General features: G+C 40.1%; 1 protein-coding gene across 3 annotated transcripts; it reads left to right on the top strand.

The window, feature by feature from the left end:
* Window positions 1-9,328: 9,328 nt before the first annotated feature.
* On the top strand, window positions 9,329-18,629 carry LOC131669530 (uncharacterized). Of its 3 annotated transcripts, none has more exons than XM_058944473.1 (3): window positions 9,329-9,370; window positions 11,958-12,271; window positions 14,630-18,629. In XM_058944473.1, the coding sequence occupies exons 1-3, from the start codon at window positions 9,357-9,359 to the stop codon at window positions 15,172-15,174; spliced, it is 873 nt and encodes a 290-aa protein (XP_058800456.1). In that variant the 5' UTR covers window positions 9,329-9,356; the 3' UTR covers window positions 15,175-18,629. The 3 variants fall into 3 exon arrangements, 2 of the variants coding, with proteins under 2 accessions (XP_058800456.1, XP_058800447.1); XM_058944464.1 differs by having other exon boundaries at window positions 14,612-18,629; XR_009302378.1 differs by lacking the exon at window positions 9,329-9,370 and adding an exon at window positions 11,116-11,663.
* The last annotated feature ends 858 nt before the right edge of the window (window positions 18,630-19,487 follow it).

The following is a 19,487-nucleotide window of genomic DNA, read 5'->3' as shown; positions in this document are numbered from 1 at the left end:
GCGAACTTTCTCTTCGAGACGGAGGGTGTAAGGCAGGGGGTAGCGAAGAAGACCGGCTAGATCAATACTTGGCATCTCCGGGTTGCTGCCGCCGCTGGACCAACGCCGCTGGCCGCCGGACATCGCGCCTTTCGGAATACGATGGCCAAGCTCGCTGCGGCATCGACCCCAGAAACGGAAACTTGGCTAGCTCGCTCTCTCTCTCTCTCTCTCTCTCTCTCTCTTTCGCGGCCCTTTCGATCTCCCAGGGTTCTCGACCTTTCCACTCCTCTCGTTCTCTCGCTCGCTCTCCCTCGGGGCTTAACCCCGCTCTATCTATCTGTCTTTCGCTCGCTCGCTCTTATCACCTCGTTCAAGGTCAGCTCCGACGTACACCCAACCAATACTCGCTCATCCACCCTTTCCCTTTTTTTATTTCATAGTTTTAAAGGGTTGTATAGTCTGCGAGACGCGCGACCTGCCTGCAACCGCTTGCTCTATCGCGCTTTCTTATATGAATGGCACGCTACTTCTTTACTCACTTTTGTTTTCATTAGCAATAGCTCAGCACAAATAGCATAAATGCGGGTCATTGTGCTTCTACTTTTGCTTCGAGCATGGTCTCTGCGCAAATTATTGATTCTGTTTGGGTTTGTTTTCTTCTTCCTTTTTGCCAAAGCTGCAAGGGAAGAGAGAGAGAGAGAGAGAGAGAGAGAGAGAGAGAGAGAGAGCCGAGCTAAATTTACATGTTCGGCTGACCGACCTCCAAAGTGATATTTCTCTGGAATAAAAAATGTGCTCACTTCTGCGACAACTCTCATTTATATTCTTTGCCTGGACATCGACGGATACTCGATGTCAAGTTCCATTAAAAAATGACATTTCAGCAAGCACATGAAATTTGCAATTCGCTGTTGGAAATTCGAGCGGATAAAAATGACGGGGAGAATGCAGTTGAGAACCCCGGAGCGCCGGTCAATTCCAACTTGGCTTGGAGATTCGTGCTGGACGCGAGTTGCTGAAACTGGATTGCCGTGGCCAAGCGCGGAGAAAGCCTGCCCTCCTCCTCTACTCCGTCTACTCTTCCTCCTCTCCCGTTCTTTGTCTTGCGCTTTGTACGCGGAAGCACATTTCGTCCGAGCTCGCGTCGATCTACTACGGCTTCCTCTCTCTCTCCCTCGCTCTTTCTCTCTCGCTCTCTTCTCGACCTCCTAACAAAGAATAAACTCGAATAAGCTGCGACGGACTGAAAATGTTTTTCAAACACGTTAGCTCTATTGCCAGGCGTGCTCCTCAGCTTGACCAATGCTAAATTTGAGGCGACAGGGAAAATCAATAAACAGGTGTTCTCGCGCGAGCCTAACGCGCCTGATAAATTCAATCATCGCACGTAATTGCACTGGCCTGGGCGTATGCTCGGCAGGTCAATAAGCTCGTGGCGGCCCGATCAAAAATTAACCGACAGCCGAGCCTCGCACGTTGATCCACTCGACTGTGATTTTCAGAGCGAAAATCAAAGCGGAGAGCGAAGGCCGTTGAAGCTGCTCGACTGCTCTGCTGTGTGGCGGTGTGGCGGCAAATGACCAAGCTAGCGGCAGCTGGCGTTGTACATAGCTAAAATTGGGCATTCTCAGCGCGAGCTTGTAAAGATCGTTTTTCAAGAAAATTGAAAATGTGGGAAGATCGGGTGTCTACGTCATCGAGACCATCTCTGCTCAGCTAGTGAGAAAGCGTGCATTATACAACGGTCTCGATGCCAGAGAGAGTTTGTTGCCGAGTTTCTTAAAGGTGACCCTCTTCAAAGTTCCTCAAGTGTCATGCCGGCACACTCTCACGCGCGACCTAGGTGGATTCTTCGGCTTTTTCGCCTCGCTTCCCAAGGCTCTAATAAAGTTGTCCTTCGGTCTACCTCTTTCGCTTGAAGGCTCGCCCAGCAGGAACAATAGGCTCTCGAAGATCATAATCCTGATGCGCGATCAGCAACTCGTCTCAACTCGGCAACACCTCGCCGATTGCTTATTCTCCGTCATCGATTTTGCGTTGCTTACAGAGTGAACTGCTCTCAACGGGCTCTATTTATCAGCAATGCTTGGGGCATTGTTGGAGCATTGATTCTGACTAGGTTTTCGCAGTTAGGCTGAACTCTGGCAGGAAACCATGTCCGACAAGATGAGCTCTGTGGCTTATTTGAGACAACTGCCTGGAAAGGCGCGCCGTCCAAAATAGCCGTGAGTCCACGAGAGCGTGATTTTCTTCCGCTCTGCTGTGCATTGGTTGCATGCCAAGCCTAATGCAGACAACACTCGGAAAGTCACCAATGGCGATGAATGTTACTCGCGACAGGACTATGCGGCAAACGTCCTTGTTAACTGGCAGTCCGCGCTGCCCAAGCGAACTGCGTACAAAAATTGCCGGGCGATGAGGCTGCTCCACGACTACGGGTGCGCGTATTCGTGTGCACGTCCCGCGCCGTCGAGTCCTGGTTGGAGCTCGAGCTTGCAGATGCTCGGCGAGTCTCGCGTGAACGGCGTCGTCGCGTGCTTCCCGGCTATTTGGCCCCGCTCTCGTCTATCCTTCGCGAATCAGCGATTATTCGCCGGTGCTCTTTCCACGTTTAGGCTTCAACTGATACGAGCTGTATCAAATTAGCCGCGAGAACTCCAATTGGACTCGTTAAGCACTCTTTCGAGGCCGTTTTTCCTCTACTTTCGGTTGCAACGAAGAATCAAACGACCAGTTGACGTTTTAGGCTGGGCAAAGGGCAGCGCGCTTGCAGAGTGGACTCAACGCGAAGCTTTGTTCGTTGGCCGTGTTCTTTCTACAATAATATTGTGCACGACGGTCGGTGGTTGCGCGCCACTGTTCACTTTCTCTGGGCGAAGGCTAGCTGGCTAGCGCAGTGAGAAGGCGGCCGCGGCTGGGGCCTCGAGAGAGAACCCTTTAGTATTTTCACCCCTTAACTCCCAGGGAGCGATCTCACTTTCGCTCTCCGTTCCTTACGGCTGTTGCCCTTCCAGGCTTCTCTCCGGCGCTCCGAACTTTCTCCTCTCCCTCGTCCTTCTCGCACCCTTCCTCGCGGCCAAGTCCACCCCCGAACATCGGCACTCCAACTCCTTTAGCGGGCGCTCTCTCTCTCCCTCGTTCTCTCGCTCTCTTCTCTCCCTCCTGTGCGCACGTCTAGGTATATGCGTGCCCCGGACGCGTCTCTGCCTCGCCCGGCTCGCAGCGCCCGCGACGCAAGTGAGAGTGGACCTTGGTCCAGCAACGCTGCATCGACCCTCTTACCCCTTCCTCGGCGAGCCTCGCCCTTGTAGACTCGACTCTCCCTCTGAATCTCTCGCACTCTCTCTAGCGTTCCCTTCCGTCTTGCCATCTCGGCCCCGAGCACGCGCTGCCGCGCCCTGATCTCTACAGACTCTAAATACGTTTCGCAAGCCTCGCGCGTACGTAAGCAAACTCAGCCTTCGCTTGAGAAATTGATTGTCCGCAAGCTCTCGCCAGAGAGCAGCGCCATTGCGCGACTTCAAACTACTTTTTCCACTTAATCCCTCTTCCTCTTTCTTGCGCCTTTCTTTATCTTTTTCTCTTCGCCTTCCCTTTCCACCGATCTCCGCGCGGATCTGCATATCATGAGCAGTTACGCATGGGGCATCTGAAAAATGCCCCATACGTATACGCGCTATTTTAGCATTCTTCGTCCTTGCGTGCAGCTTGCATGTGCACTTATGCTACCTGTTCGTCGCCCTTCGAGTTTCCTCCACTACATTACACACTTCGCTTGAACATTCGCTCGACTATGTACGGGAATTATGCATATGGCCGGAGTTTCAGTAACGATAGCTTGAACGGCACAATTTTCAAAGCAGATTTCAAGCCGGAGCTTTTTTTTTCAACATATTGTGTAATTACGTTTATATCGATAGCTTCTCCAAAGAAATGCATCTAAGTTCACCATGATTTGCAAATACTGCAAGAGTCTTAATTCTTGCAGACAGATGTAATCCTGCACTTGGATTCTGTCAATTCTCCAAGGTACAGCAGAATGCATAAGTCCGTAATCGAAAAATTGGTTGTTGATAACATTAGCCTAGACCAGTGAATTCAGTTCTCCCGAAAATTCACAGATATAATGATCGTACCAAGTTCACCTTCGAAAACTAAGGTATTTAGTTCGAAGCATTATGTTATGTGGCATCACAAAGTATCGTATATCGGATTAAACAGTCAAATTCGCGACGGTACGTCCGACTATCTTGCACCTCGTGTGAATGATTACGAGTCCAATGACCGAAAGCCCAGCTGCCAAATGTAGTACGACATGAACAGTACGTTGCGCTCTCTAGTACGTTCGCAAATAAAGACTAAATTTTTATTTCATCCCTATAAAAAAGTCTAGCATTTCATTATTAGACGTACAGTCAAATATTTGTCTTCTCAACGTTCAATCAAGTGTCGTGACGGCAACCTACACCATGAATGAAGCTTACGCGCGATACCGCACACAATAGTTTTGTGCGTGAAAATGCTCAATATTAATTATGCTTTCGTGAAACGTTCAATTAGAAATCAATGTTATTCCCAGAGTTAGTCAAGGCGCTTACGAGTATTTGTATCAGCTAGGATCAGCCTCGGTCGGACGAAAATCGATAAAAAGTCTTACTCACTCTTATATCAATAGAATTTGCATCTACCTAGCCTTTTCCTTTCATTGTTATGAAAATTGAAAATATATTAACTTTTATTATTTTTAAATAAACCATTCCTATTGGTATGGGTCATGTAAGTAGGGCGGAGTTCTTAATTTACAGGGTATTGTCCCACAGAAGTATAATTCTATGTTATTGATTTATCTTTCGTAGGGTCATGTACCGATGCAATGAGAAATATTATTTTGACGGACGATGATAATGATATTCTGATCGGATAGAAAAGTTGCGATTGACTTTGCTAACGATTCAACACATTGTATAAAAACATTCGTGGATTTTATTTGTACTCATTTAAAAGTCTTTCAGAATTTTTTTATTCATAAATACTGAATTCCACGAAGTTATTTATGAGTTTTGTGATTCTTACAATCATTCATAGTTTTTCTATAGTTTTTTCGGATCGATTTTCGTCAAAAACACATTATGTACAATACCAGATGTCTCTGCATTATATTTCTGTATGTTATAAATAATTCAGGATTATATCTAATTAGACAAAATCTAATACTCAAAACAACTGAGTTCACATACATATTTTCAGTGATAAAACGAAAACGATGCCAAGCGTTATTCAGTACAACAATATTTTTCTTTTGTAAATCTATAATTAATTTGTATTAATAAATGATACGTATGCGTTAGAAGTTATTAAAACTGACATGAATTATGGAAAATTTTAACGTACTAGTGATGTTGAACGCGCTTTTCGCTCTCTCCTCTTCTTTTCATTTCTTGTCATATTGATTAACATGGTTAGCATAAATTACTTAGTAAAAGTTCCGCGAATTTCAAATTCATAATTTGTCATCTCAAAAACTGCTATAAATAATTTTGTAGTTATTTTCACCTGTATGGGTCAAATTATTAGTAAATGTTTATTCTACTCTTTGAAGATCAAGATCGCAACATTACAACATTTATTTCAATATTACACATTTAAAAATTAGATTATCGATTAGTCACCAAAAATAATCAGAACAATTTTATAGCATCTTCTTTTTATGAAATGATTTAATCACTGCTAATTTCATAAAATAACATTGCATACTATTGTTTTTATGAAGAGAAAGCGTTATTTTCACTTTTTTTACATTTTTTAATCTTTACAATAATTTTTTTTTGTATTTGTCTATGTATATTTTAATCTTGGTTATTTTTGTAAGATCTAGACCTATTGTATATAATTAAAAGAAAAAATTTTTAACATAATATTTATTAGAAATGATGAGAAGATGATAAAATCATTATTTAAGCTAATCGGATCGAGAATAACATGCTTCACCATAGCATCTGTCACTTTTTTATGAGAATAAATAATAAATTATACCTAACTATTTGATTAGCTGAAGGTTGTGCTACTAAAATTTGAAAGAAAATAATATTTCGGCCATTTTTATATAAATTTTACTACTTATAAACGTTTAAAATCGATTAAAAAACGTGACGATGATGAAAAAATATAACGAGATTTACAAATACTAATATAAGAGTAAATTCCGAAAACCTGAAATTCAACGTTGAAAACAAATTTTTTTTTAATTGTAGTTACACGTTTAAACAGCTTTCATTCTGGTTTATTTTATCCTGAATAGTATTAGAATATATGGGCCATTAATTTTTTCATGAACTTTTCTCATAAAATTTCGTTTTTGCTTTATGCTTTCATTGGATTTTTGAAGTTCTATCTTTTGTTTTTAATGTTTATGCTTTTTGATTTCTCTTTTAATTCTTACATTTTCTCGTTTCAATATTTTCTTTCTCTCTTATTCATTGATAAGAGTCCATTCTGCTACCTGACTGTTAAAAGAGTACTACAACTGTGAGATTCGATGATTGATTATATTTTTCGACGCACGCACTATTTTCTTTATCATGAATTATACTTTGAAAAGAAATATTTTGCGTAGGTATCAATTGGCATCTACAGATATTTGTTCGGCGAATATATTATAACATAAAATTAATATAATAACATAAATGAATAACATAAATTATTATAACATAAAATTTTGATAATTTAGGTAATTGAGTTCAAGTTTTTATCGAAATAACATTGCAATATCAGCACCACGCAAAATATTGATAAATAGAGTACACGACCATTGGCTCATTGTTCTACGTCATTATCAAAGGTATTTTTAGTGTGCCATCACGAAATGATGATTAATAACTCGAGCAGCGCAACGACGTTACTGACTGAAGATTTCTAACTTGCAAGCGTTACAAGGCACAGTTTTGGAAAAATTGTTTTATTTTGAGTGGAATATATTAATACTACTTAAATTTAAGACCAAAAAACTTTTTTCCTTAAAAAAATTAAGTTTGGAAAATTTTCAATTGAAAATAAAATAAGTCACATTCCTATTCATATTTTACTTATTTTTGTAAAAAAACAACACTATTGTAAATTTTATCATTCAATAGTATATGTCAAAAACTAGTCTCACAAAATTTTTTATAGACATTTTTTCAAGACTTTTTTTTTGCAACATTAAGAAAAATATTTCATAATGAATAATGACATAAAGTTATAATACATTTCTCTATTTTTAAATAATATCGTCGTAAATATGAAAAATAGCTCAAAATAAACCTATAGAGCTCATTGAACATCATTTGGTCTATAAACAACTGTATTCTAATCTACCCCCCCCCCCCCCCCAACCTCAGCACAACGTTGTCACAGAGAAACTGAAATTTAAAGTTTTGGGGATTTATTCATATATGAAAAGTGGAATATTCTTTGATTACCGACTGAGAGATAATATTTTTTTAATCGTTAAAAAACAGTTAAATTGTAGAAAAGAAAGTATTGGTGCAAATTTTTGTCGCGATAAAAGTTTTTTCCGTAATTTTTAAATAACCAAATCTCTATAATATATAAGACAACGATAAGATAAATGATATAATGCTCATCTGATTTTCGCGAAAGTATAATATTGAAACATTTCGTCCGATACAAGATAGGAAGTGTAGATGATAATTATGTTGAACATATTTTAACACAGCTTACTTGCAGGAAAATTTTTATATTTTCTATGAATGATATGGAAAATCAAAAAATGCAAGTAGCACGTGAATTGTTTACGCGTATAAAAAGGTTTAATATTATAGGCTATCCAATATTATAGGCTATCCAAATAAGAATAATCAGACTAAAACTAAAGTGCCATTAGTGTTTTGAAGAATTAACATATGAGGATATAGAGTGCAATAGTTTCAATTGTTTCTTTGCAGGTCTGTTTTATACACGGACAAAATATTTGCCTTTATAGTAAAACTGATAGCGACGCATCATAATTGGGGGACGAGACTGACAAGCCTGTAAAAACTATAAGCTAAAGGCAATTTACATAGTGTTATTTTTATATACATAGCTATGTACGGGAACTTTTGATAATTTTAAAATGTTATATATTACAAAATTATTTGAGTACCATTAACATTTTTTAGACATAAACCATGAAATATTATTAAATAGAAAACACAAGTTTGTAAAAAAGTATTTTCGTGGTTGAGAATTGTGAGATCAAATGTAATGAAAAGTACAAGTGCAACGTCTTAGTTATTTTGTTGAGGCAAAAGTTACGCAACTGCACCGTAGCAATTGTAGAAATGACAATATAAAACTTATCACGTACCCCTAGAAATTTCACGAAATTTTCTTAGTAAAATTGCAATGATATATAAGTTATGATACAGCATCATAAAATTTATAGATCACCATACCCTAGTTTTAGGAAACTGTTACCATAATTTTTCCAATGAACTTTTCATCCGTGTAGAAACTACCTATGCTATGCTCCGGAAAAACGAATTTCCCAACGTTACGGATTTCCCATAGACGAATATGCCTCATCCTAATGCTGCTGGAACAGGCACTTTATATATCATTTAATTAGTCGTTTTTTACCCTTTTCAAAGCATTTATCAAAATCTCTGTAAAGTTTCTTAATACTTTCGTTATATTGAACCCAATAGTAGGTTGCATCAACATGAACTCGGGATAGACATTATGAAATCAATTACGTAAGCGCTCATTTTATATGATAAGCGCGCAGCTTGAAAAATGGGAAAAAGATTATGTATGTTGAAAAAATTGCTAAATAGCAGAAGTTAGACTTGTCCGCGCTTAGGTTAACGTCAACGTCAACATAAGTTAAAATCACAAAAGTGCACTTGAGTGGGTATGCTTGGAAGCGGCGCAGAATAAAGGGGCACGAAATTGGTATGTATTTGAAGCATGTAGTTGAAGTAAGTAAAAAATCGACTGATTGCCAGAGAAAAATAGCAAGCTGGCGCTCGGGTTTACAAGAGCTGAAGGTTCGTGGAAAGCCTCGGCTAGTGAGTACGCTAGCGCTTACCTTGACGCGAGGTAGGCGAGCGCGACATTCGATAATAAATCCGTAGAACGCGAGGGAGGCAGCGTCGACGGTTGCTGCTCGTCGAGGGTGCCTCCGCCAACTCAACGCGCCAGTCCGTACTCCGACGCGATTCATGTCGCGAGTCGACTACTTCCTTCTATTGTCTATATTCTACGTTATTTCACCCCAGCGATTCCTCATTTTTTCCTCTACTTTTCCACACTGAACATCTTAGTTGGCAATCGTACGAAAGCTGTGGTAATATGCGACACGCCACTCTCTATTCTCGCCAAGTACATCAGGAATGTTTGCACAAACGTAAGTATAAGCTCACATACGTCTTTTTTTAACAATCTTCATTTTTATTTCATCGCTATTGAGCAACATCGACTCTACTACTACTTTTACTGTCAACTACTTTGTCCCTTTACTACGCGCCGTGACAATAGTACCACTATTGCTTTCGTGCAATTATACATACCTGTCCGTGATCATACAATCACGCCATCGAAAGTTGCAACTATTGGCTGAGCTTCCACGTCTGAATGCAGGCTCACGAATGGCTTTTATGATCGGAAGGACGGAAAGCAGCGTCTAATAAGGCTCGAGTAAAATAAAAAGGCGCGAGTAGAAAACGAAGCCGAGAGATTAAGAAGGTGCTGGAGTAGTACTTTTTTTTATTTATCTTCTCTGTATATCATTTTGTAGAAATGTCCAAGTGCCTTATTACCAATGCATAGGAAACGAATCGGAGTGGCGGCTGCTGCTATTGGCTTTGGTGCTGCTGAGCGATTGTTACGTCGCGTGTCGTTCACGAGCACATGCGAAGGAAAACACCGGCGTGGAAAGAAAATTTACGCAGAAGAACGTGTGTAGAAATAGTTAGGACAAGGAATATATAACGATAGCAGATGAAGATCGGCGAACGAGTAGACGAGTAGACTGAATTGTAGTCAGTTAAAATTTGATATTGGAACGCCTCCTGTGGAGCACTTGGCTGTGGAGTAATTTGCGTGCAGTGCACACGTAGAGTATTTTTGACAGGGATTTTAAAGAGACGAATCGGGACGGGGCGCCAGTGTCGGGAGTCATTGATCTTTGCAGATTGATTGGCAGGATTAGTAATTACGACAATTGCCGTCGCTCGAGTTTGCGTTTCCGGGAATGCCGAATCAAATTACTAAGCGTCTTTTACGCATAAGCAGCCGCTAGTCCGCTTGGCGAAGAGGAAGGCTCCCGAGAAGCCAGATATCGGCAAACAAAAAATATAGCCTTTAGCCATTACGGAATCACGCGCCATCGATTTCTGATTTTAAAATATCTTCGATTCAAGGCGGATTTCTTATAAATCTAGATAGCTTGATTACAGCCTTCGCAACTGAAATATGGCTTTTGTCTTGGCTTATATATCGCAACAATCTTTTCGAGTCTTCCGAAAATCGCTTCACATTGTAGGCCTATACGTAGCTCTGCTCTTTCTCCGAAATTTAATAGATGCGCTCGCGGTGACTATACGCAGAGACGCGACTATAATTTGCAAGAATACGGAATGATTGATGCAAGAGCTAATTGCCAGCGCAGGATTGACTGCTGAGCAGAACTGGCTGGCAGCTAGGAGAGTGCGAAACTAGCGAGCACGTAATATCCAGCACGGGAACCAAGGACGGCCAGATAGTTAAATCGATCGGGCTTGCTTTCATAAACGCGTGCTAGGCCTTACACCAGCTACGCGATTGGAAGCGGAAAGTCGATACCGTAGCTTCAGCAGCGCTTTGCAGAGCATTCACAAAAGGCCTGACGACGAGCGATCGTTGAGAAATGATGGCGCGACCTGTTGGCCCGCGAGTACAGGCCGACGAGCTCGATGGCTTTGTGCGACTACGATCGAGCAGAGAGACGTCGCGGGCAAATGAGACGAGCGCAGCAGCGGCGAGGAGCGGGGCACGAATGGGGCAGGCCGAGAGAACAAGGCGAGAGCAAGGGGAGGCGGACGAGGCGCAGCTCGGCGACTGGGCGAGTCGAAAGAACGAAGCAGCTCATTTCAGCCGCGGCGAGGCCGAAAGGCGAACGCGTCGGGCCACGGTAGCCGTAATCTAGACAGATGGGAATCGCTAATGGGAGACGCGTCGGGCGCCCGCAATTTGCGCGAGAAATCTAATGGCACGAGGCCCGCCACTCGACGGGAACGCTCTCATGACAAAAGGCGCGCCGCTCGCGGACCCGACCATTCGCCCGCGGCCCCGCGTCGAGTCCAGCCGCGCCTCGCCGCGGAGTCGAGCGGCACAGACCAGCCGATAAACAAGCGAATGAATTCTCAGGAATGAAGTTGCCTGGCGACTAGTCAAAACGTGCGGCTAGCAGAGCGGCCGCGCTGCCATCCTCGCGGCGTCGCGGGCACAAGTGGAGGCCGCTGCAAGCACGCCAGCGTGGCTTCCTACCGCTCGAGGAGACAGCAGCTCGCGGAGGAGGTGCCCGGACTTTACATTCGGCGCCTAACCCTTGAGGACCCGAAAATTGCCAGGCAGCGTCCCGATTCGGCACTGAAGTCGACCGCTCGCCACGTTTGCCATCCTCGCGCTAGTGACGCGCCCTCAGACCGACTGACTCGCAGGTAACGGCCAACTCATCGGCATGTACGCGCACTTTTTCGCGTTAAATTGAGCTCCGTGCACCTTCGCCACGTAGCCTCACGATCCGTTCGCTGATACACGCCGATCGCATCGATTTTTGCCGACACTCGCCAGCGCCCATCGGCAACTCTACAGACTTGCCTTGGCAGTTTCGCTTCTCTTTAGGCAACGTCTTTCGCCGATGAGCTCTTCTTCTCGATGCCATTTGATATTCTCCAATCTGACTCTCTAGCGACCAATTGTTTCTTACCCACAGCGACAATTGCTTGCTGCAGTTGCAGATCGTGGCTGGAGCAGCGCAGACGCGAGCGACAACCCGTATTGACGATAACGTCGCTGGAGTTGCCTGATTGTCCAGTGCCTTTGATCGATTCGTTAGCGGGCAATCGTTACAGAACTGCAGATAGCCGCAGCGCTAACAGAGACGGAGCGTCGCACGGGTTGTTTGCAAAAGCTGCTCAAAAGAGAGCGCGAAAGACTGAGAGCTGGGAGTCCCATGGGCGAGATGCCAAAGCAATCGACGAACGTGATCCTCGGCCACACTATGAGATTGAGAGCTGCTGCGAAGCAATTGCAAATGTAATTCAAGGTATGATTGCGAATACTCGCGAGAATTTTAATGGAATCGAGAGGAATGTGCACGCGTCGTCTTGATCGCGATAAATTATGGAAAATGTTAATTGGCTGCTGATGATTATCTGGTGTAATAGTGCAGGTAAAGAAGAGGCGGAAGAAGAAGCGGAAGATGATAATAGCTATTAAAATGAATATGCTGAGCGCAGAGTTGAATCGAGGTAGTAGAGTCAGTTGGTAAAATGATGTTTGGGAATGCAGTCAAGTCCGACAGGTTGCGTGCTGCATAGGCGCATCGTGTGCATGCCTGACGGATGGTAGGCTGATATGAACCGTAGTACTATATTCAAGTTTCGGTCGAAAGGCCAAGTTTTGTAATTAGCGCGTTTATTTGGCAAACTTACAGTTTGTGTTTGGCAAATTTACGAAGCCGTTTTTTCTCTCCCGGGCCTCCCTCGCGCGCTCGATAGAGTAGTATTATATAATTTTTATTAAGCTACATTTGACTAATGTGCCTTACCTGTGCGCGAACAGTCATAACTTTTGCCCGAAAGTGAATTTTTCACGTAGGACCATTCATTTGAAGGCTATTCTCCTACCCTTTCAAATGAACCATCGAACGATCGATTTGATGACAAGTCACTTGAGTTATAGCTTTTTGCAGCAAACTATTTCTTTTTTACATGCGCGAGTTAGTGTGCCCAATATGGTCTATTTTGGAAAACGAGTTTTGGAAGGTTAAAATCATGTAAGACATTAGAGAATAAGTTTTAATAACAAAATGTATTGTAATTCACGTTACAGTTATTTCTTTTAACACTTTCTAGTAAAAGAATAAATTACGCTAATTTTGAAAAAACTGACTTTAACTTTAATAAAATATTATTATTAAATTTAGATTCTCATTAACAAAAATTTTAAATTAAAAATAATTTTATTCAAATCAAAAGAACACGAAAGCCATACAAACTGAAACAGAATGCAATTTCTAAAGAAAATTGGAAAACATCTTTGAATAAATATTTAAAAATATGATGTAACAAAATTCAAATTTTATTTTATAAATAAAACCTCTGATTCTACGCCCTTTACTGCGCATATCACGTTTTCTTGTATCCATTTTGCGTTCGTAAATTCAAAATTAAAACAATAGAGACATAGTTGTAATTTTTGTAAATTGTTTATACATTGTTTTTGCAAGCGGTCATGTTAGAATGAATTGAGTGAAATAGTAATCGAAGCGGCATTTGGCTTATTCATAAACTACAGAAATTTGGAAAAACGTTTTTGAAAATCCTATCTTAAAAAATAATAAGTCGCCGACATCCAGCGTTGTGATTGGTTGATGCTAAAAAAGAGCATTTTTGTATACTTAGAAATATTTTTTATATCTAGGAGTGTGAGATTTATACTTCAGCCGTAAATTCAATTTATAAATAATTAACATGAATAATAAGCTGTAAGAATAGAAATATGCTGTTAATAAACCTGTTTGAGAACATAATACGTTATGTTTTGAAATTATCAGTAAAAAATGGTTAATTTTATAATCATCTGCGATACTAAATCAATATCGTCGTGTTAAAATTTGGTAGAAAAAGAAAGAAAATATTATCAGAATATTAAAAGAATATTCACGGGCGTTTTTATAGAGGTGATAAAAAGTACACGATATTAAATGTATTACTAATAATACTAATATAAGATTGGAGCCATAATCATTACTATTGAATATGTAAGTTTAGTATTATATAATAGTATAATAGCTTTATCGATCTTAGGTTGAATAAATCTTTTGGATAATGTTTGTGATATATCTTGAAATGTGTAGAAGTTCATCGGTTATTATGAAAAAGTGAGTGCAAGTTTATTATTCATCAATGAATATTGACGTATATAGTCTATTTTTAATAGAATAACTTATTCGTGCCCGTTAGAATCTCCAAGTTTGCATGTAAAAAGTTCAAATATTGTAACAGATAACAGAAAAACATAAAAAATAGAGCGCGCGAAGCGCGCTAAATAACACTAGTGTAATGAACAACGGATCGAATGGTGTATAGGAAAATTTGTTGTCGGAATAATAAGTTAGCTTATTCTACATATTCACCTACAACTTATTAAAAAAATGAAAAAGTTGCTTGGCCGGAACACAAAAGAGCCTCGAAAATTGGAATCAACCTTTCGTAGCCTTCGACATTTGGACTCGTTCATCAATTAACCGTACTAAATGATTGTCACGAGGTGGCGTAGCAATAGCGCACTTCAATTTGAAATACCAGCAAAGGGGCATATTAGGGTCATATTATTAAAAATGTATTTTACTAGTGTTATTATTTGGCGTCTTAGTGAGTAGATCCTCGAGTGATTTCAGGGATTTCCTCGGAGGAGGTCGTGCCAGACGGAGATTGCAGCGAGGTCAAGGAGGAGAGCGGTCAAACGGAGGTCGAATCAAAGCACGAGCACGACAAGGCAAACGAGGCGAACGAGGTGAACGAGACGAACGAAGCGAACGAGGCGAACGAGGCGAGAGCGGCGACGGATGAATGTACGTGCAGCGACTTCTCGGAGAAGCTGCGTATCAACATTCGCAAGAAGACCGTGGTAAGACGGAGCTCGCGCAGTTACAGCCCAGAAGTGACTCACACGATCCGCATCGCGATGAAATGCCAGGAGCAACGCAGCGAGCAGTCTGTTCACAAGCAGAAGCGCGCTCTCGATGCTCTGGATTTGTCTAGTGCTAGCGTTCCTGAGCTGCAACCAGTTCCAGTGTCACCCTCGTCACCCTCCTCGCGAGCCCCTTGCTGTTCGGGGCTCCATCTCGCCCTCGATTTTAGTCTCAACTGCAATGGCTTGCAGCTCATCTCCCAAAACTGCAGCGTCCGGCCGATAATCTTCGCCGATCTTGATAAACACTGACTTTCTATTCGTTATCATTGATTCGCAGTTCGTCTTGTTGCATAGGGCTTATCATTCACGTAGCTGTACCAGTGTGTCTGTTTTATAGCAATCCAAACAGTTGTCAACAATTAACGATCGCATATTAACTTAATAGACCAGAAGGAAATTTGAAGTATTACCTTTGACCAAACATTTTTTTAATAAATATGTGGCAATTATGCCAAAATTTATCTGGTAGTTGTTAAATTACCAAATTTAAGCAATGTCTGTGATAAAAATATTACTGAAGCAATTCCTTTAAGGAATTTGATTGGTATTTACTGAGAAGTGTGGAAGTCCATCAACAAATGTTGATTAAGCTCCATGCTGCACGTGCAAGGAGCATTTTGATCCCAGCAAAATTAAGTTTCTTTGTATTATTAATACGATTGATTAATAAATTGCAGTTCTACAAGCTCAGCAGCTTGCTATTTTGTGCTAGCAAAAACGAAATTCTGTTGAGCTGTGTATATCTATCTATGGATATGCTGAGCAAACATTAGTTGACTTTTTAATCAGGTTCTCGTGCTTTCCAGTCACCAAAAAATATTTAGATCAGGTTTGCCTTCTTTTAACCTTCCTCGTCTTCTTGTTATTCTCTCCTTCTCCTTTTCTCTGTTCACTCTCCTTATCTATGCTACTTTCTCTCTCTCGCTCTCTCTCTCTCTCTTAACTCTTCCACGGAGTCTCTTTGTTTTTTTCTTGCCGCTTCTCTTCATTCTTTCTCTCCCTTCCTCGACAGTCTTTTTATTCGTTTTTACTTTTTTCAATCGTCGTTTCTTTTTATTCACCTCACTTTTTTCTTTCTTTCTTTGCTCTCGGCCATCGTGGTTTTATTTTGTCTGTGCGCTGTAGAGTCTTGCTCTCACCTGGCACGTTTTATGTTGCCGTTGTAAGTTGCACGGATCGAAATAGTTCACGGTCGCTTATTCTGCGCTGCTAAATTCAATTGTGTGTTGCCTGCACTTCTCTCGAAAACTGTTCAATAATACTCTTTAATCTTTATCGCCTTATGCTATTGATTTTATAACAGCTTATAACAGTTATAACTGTTTTTTATAACAGTTTGGGTTAATCAATGAGCTGTCGATCGTTTATTATTAAGCTGAAATATGCAGACTTTCTTGGTTTTGTCAATTTAGAAGACAATTTTCATGAAATTAGTGTCGACAGAGATCAACGTCGATTCTGTACAATTGGTTCGGCAGAAGGCATAACGTGCAATCTCTATGGCATTGGCAGGCGAGTCTCAATAGCTTTCTAACTTTGCTTAAATTTAAATAATCATCAGCGCACGTCTTTGTGGATCCCTCGTTATTAATCAGGACTTACTTGTTTAGCGTCTGCTGCAAATTCTTGATTTGTTTTTTTTTTGAGGGAAAGAAATAGAGGGCAAGTGATAGAATGCTAAACTGGTTTACCAGATTTATTTTATGCAAAAAACCTGACAGCTTATCAAGAAATCGTAATCGACAATCGCAAAGTGCAGATTTACGTGTGTATCTCTAAAACTTTCGTTAGAAGAACCAAAGAGAGGTGCGTGCTACTCATGAATTTCAGAAAATATATAGAAGTATGGCTCGTTCAATCTTACGGGATCAGATGAAATCAAATTAAAATGATTGCTCTCGTATATCTTCGACTAACGTACATCGATAACACTTAATTGAATAGTAAATTGTTATATAAAAGGGCTTCTTTCGTTCGCTTTAACGAAGCTATATGCGAAATGAGGCGGACAATACTACACATTTTACCGGAGCTACCATGGATCTTTCTACAAATAATTTTTTGCTATTAATGTCTTTCAACTTGACTGTTCCCGGGATATATTATGAAAATGTTAAAATATTGAACAAGCCACAGATGGACATTGATACGATAATTATGTTGTACTACACTTTGATTACGCATGTGCGCATGTGAAAAATTCTCGAAATATAAACAATGGATAACGTGAGGTAGCGAAAGATGGATAGTGATTATGCTAAAAACAAGTAAACGTTGAAGTGAATTCGCGGGCAAATGGAGGAGATATAAAATGGAGTTAGGGAAAATTTCGAGATCGCACTGCATTATATAAAAAGCATATTAAATCAGAGCATGGGCCTTTCTTCCCACGTGAAATATGCGCTTGCGCGGGCGCACGTTTGCGGACCGGTTAGTGCAAGTGTTGCTCGTATAGTGCAATGACATGTCGTACTTGCAGCGCCGGACACCAGTTATGCATCGTAAACTGGCAAAACACTGAGCGAATCGATGTAATCCTGCGGATCGACTGATTTTCTAGGTCTTTCAAGGGTATAAACCCTCCGGAAGTGTTAGTGTTAAAAGGGAGTTGTAAAATACTTCGGAATAAATGATTTTAACAAAATTGTCAAAAAGCGCCCTCTAGTGCATAAAGTTCGTCACTATCCTGCATCCGTGAACTAACTGATGAGTCCACAGCGTTGAGAATCCGAGCACTCAATCAAACAACAAAATTTTTATGTCCGTGGTATTTCTACATTTTTCTCATAACTATGAATGTCATAAATGTAGAAATACCACGGATATAGAAATTTCATTTTTGATTGAGTGCTTGGATTCTCATCACTGTGAGTCAATTTCAAATGAGCGAGCCAATATGCTGGTCCGTGCAGGCGCACTATCCTGTATCTTATCTTCAATCAAATAAAGCCACTTTCCATTAACCTGTATTACGTTAATTTACACTTAATTGAATAAAAGTGTCTTCCATAAACAAATAAAAGTTAATACTTACTAAGTATTCAGAAATCCCCAGGTGCACTGTCCATACTTATGTCATTTCAGTAACCTCGTTCATCGTCGATACTCAGGGATGTCACTCTTTTGCTAGTAAAACCACACTAAGTCAGATCGCAGTTGCCAAATTGCAATGATAATCTTGAGGTAGATGAACCTAATATAGGACTAATAAGTGTAACCTGCCGTAATTTTTGGTATTGAGCCGAATGTGTCAATAATGCTTACATTTCTCGACAGCGTTGGTCATGTTTAAACTTTAGAACAAAAATATTCAATAAATGTTCAGAGAATCAATGTTATTGAAGAGTATCAATATTTTAAGTGTAATGGTGCAGTTAGGTCGATGATTGAAAACGAGTTGTCATTCATTATTCCCTTTTTAATATCTCTTATTTGTCTTATTTATGATAAATTCGATAAATTAATAATAAATCTACGTAAGCACCATAAACTATTAATTATGCATCAATTTGTTGAAAATTCCAGTTGCTCTGCCAAAGTCGTCATATATTAGTATGGGTGACTGCAGTGAGTGTATAATAATTCTAACATATTCAAATTTCAGTGACATTGATTGTCATAGGGCGCAATTTCATGAAGGCAAAAGTGGTAGCGGTGAGCCTGTATGTGCGACTTACTTATTTATTCAAACTAGTCACAGTTTAGTCTAGTCATCAGGGGGGCCACAGTGGCCTTTTTAATTTATATGAAGTCACCTACATTTTTTAAATGTATTTTGGATCGCTGAACACGGAGATATTGTTATAGTTAAGTACAAAAAGGTATCTCTATGGTGCTCGAACAAAATCGATTATAATTCTGCCTCTAATTAATACTTTTAGTCATGCATGGTCTTATTTTAATGCTATAAACTGTATTCCATCTATACAAGTCATAAAAGACGTATACATTCACTAAAAAATTGAGAAAAGCCGTAAAATTTGGGGATTTTATCTGTTTTTTCGTCAGTTTATTTGTTTATAAGAGTATAAATGATCATCTCAACAAAGAAAACCATTAAAACTTATACAAATGAATGGAATTTCACTTGTAGAATAATGGTCATTTTTAAAAAAATATCGAATTGAGTTATTGATGTTTTATCGATTACCGCGCTGGAGTGTCAATAGCACATCTGCAAGGTCAAAGGAGACTTCGAACCCGATGAGGATAGAATGCGTCTCGTAAGGATTTTTTATGTATTTTGAGTGGCTGAATAAAAATTTCAAAGGTAGCTTATTAGAAAGTTAACAAGTTCATTGATTATTAACAAATTAACTTTTTAAATGGTCTTTAATAATTTTGTGTGCGATCGTAAGCAGAGTTAGAGATATATAAAATATTTCTTATCTTGCGATAACTTTTAAAATTGATCACATATTAATGTATTAGAATTTCATTCCAATAAATATAAAAACACTTGATTAAATATCGCAACCTTTATTTTTTGAGAGAAAACTTCGTATGAATCTGAAATTTTCATTTGTGAAATTTATAGTAGTATTTATTATGAAAAATATTTT

The sequence above is a fragment of the Phymastichus coffea genome, unplaced genomic scaffold (genome assembly GCF_024137745.1).
Source record: "Phymastichus coffea isolate CEN01 unplaced genomic scaffold, Cenicafe_Pcof_1.1 PCOF00008, whole genome shotgun sequence".
NCBI lineage: Eukaryota > Metazoa > Arthropoda > Insecta > Hymenoptera > Eulophidae > Phymastichus > Phymastichus coffea.
This window is presented reverse-complemented; position numbering and strand designations above follow the sequence as displayed.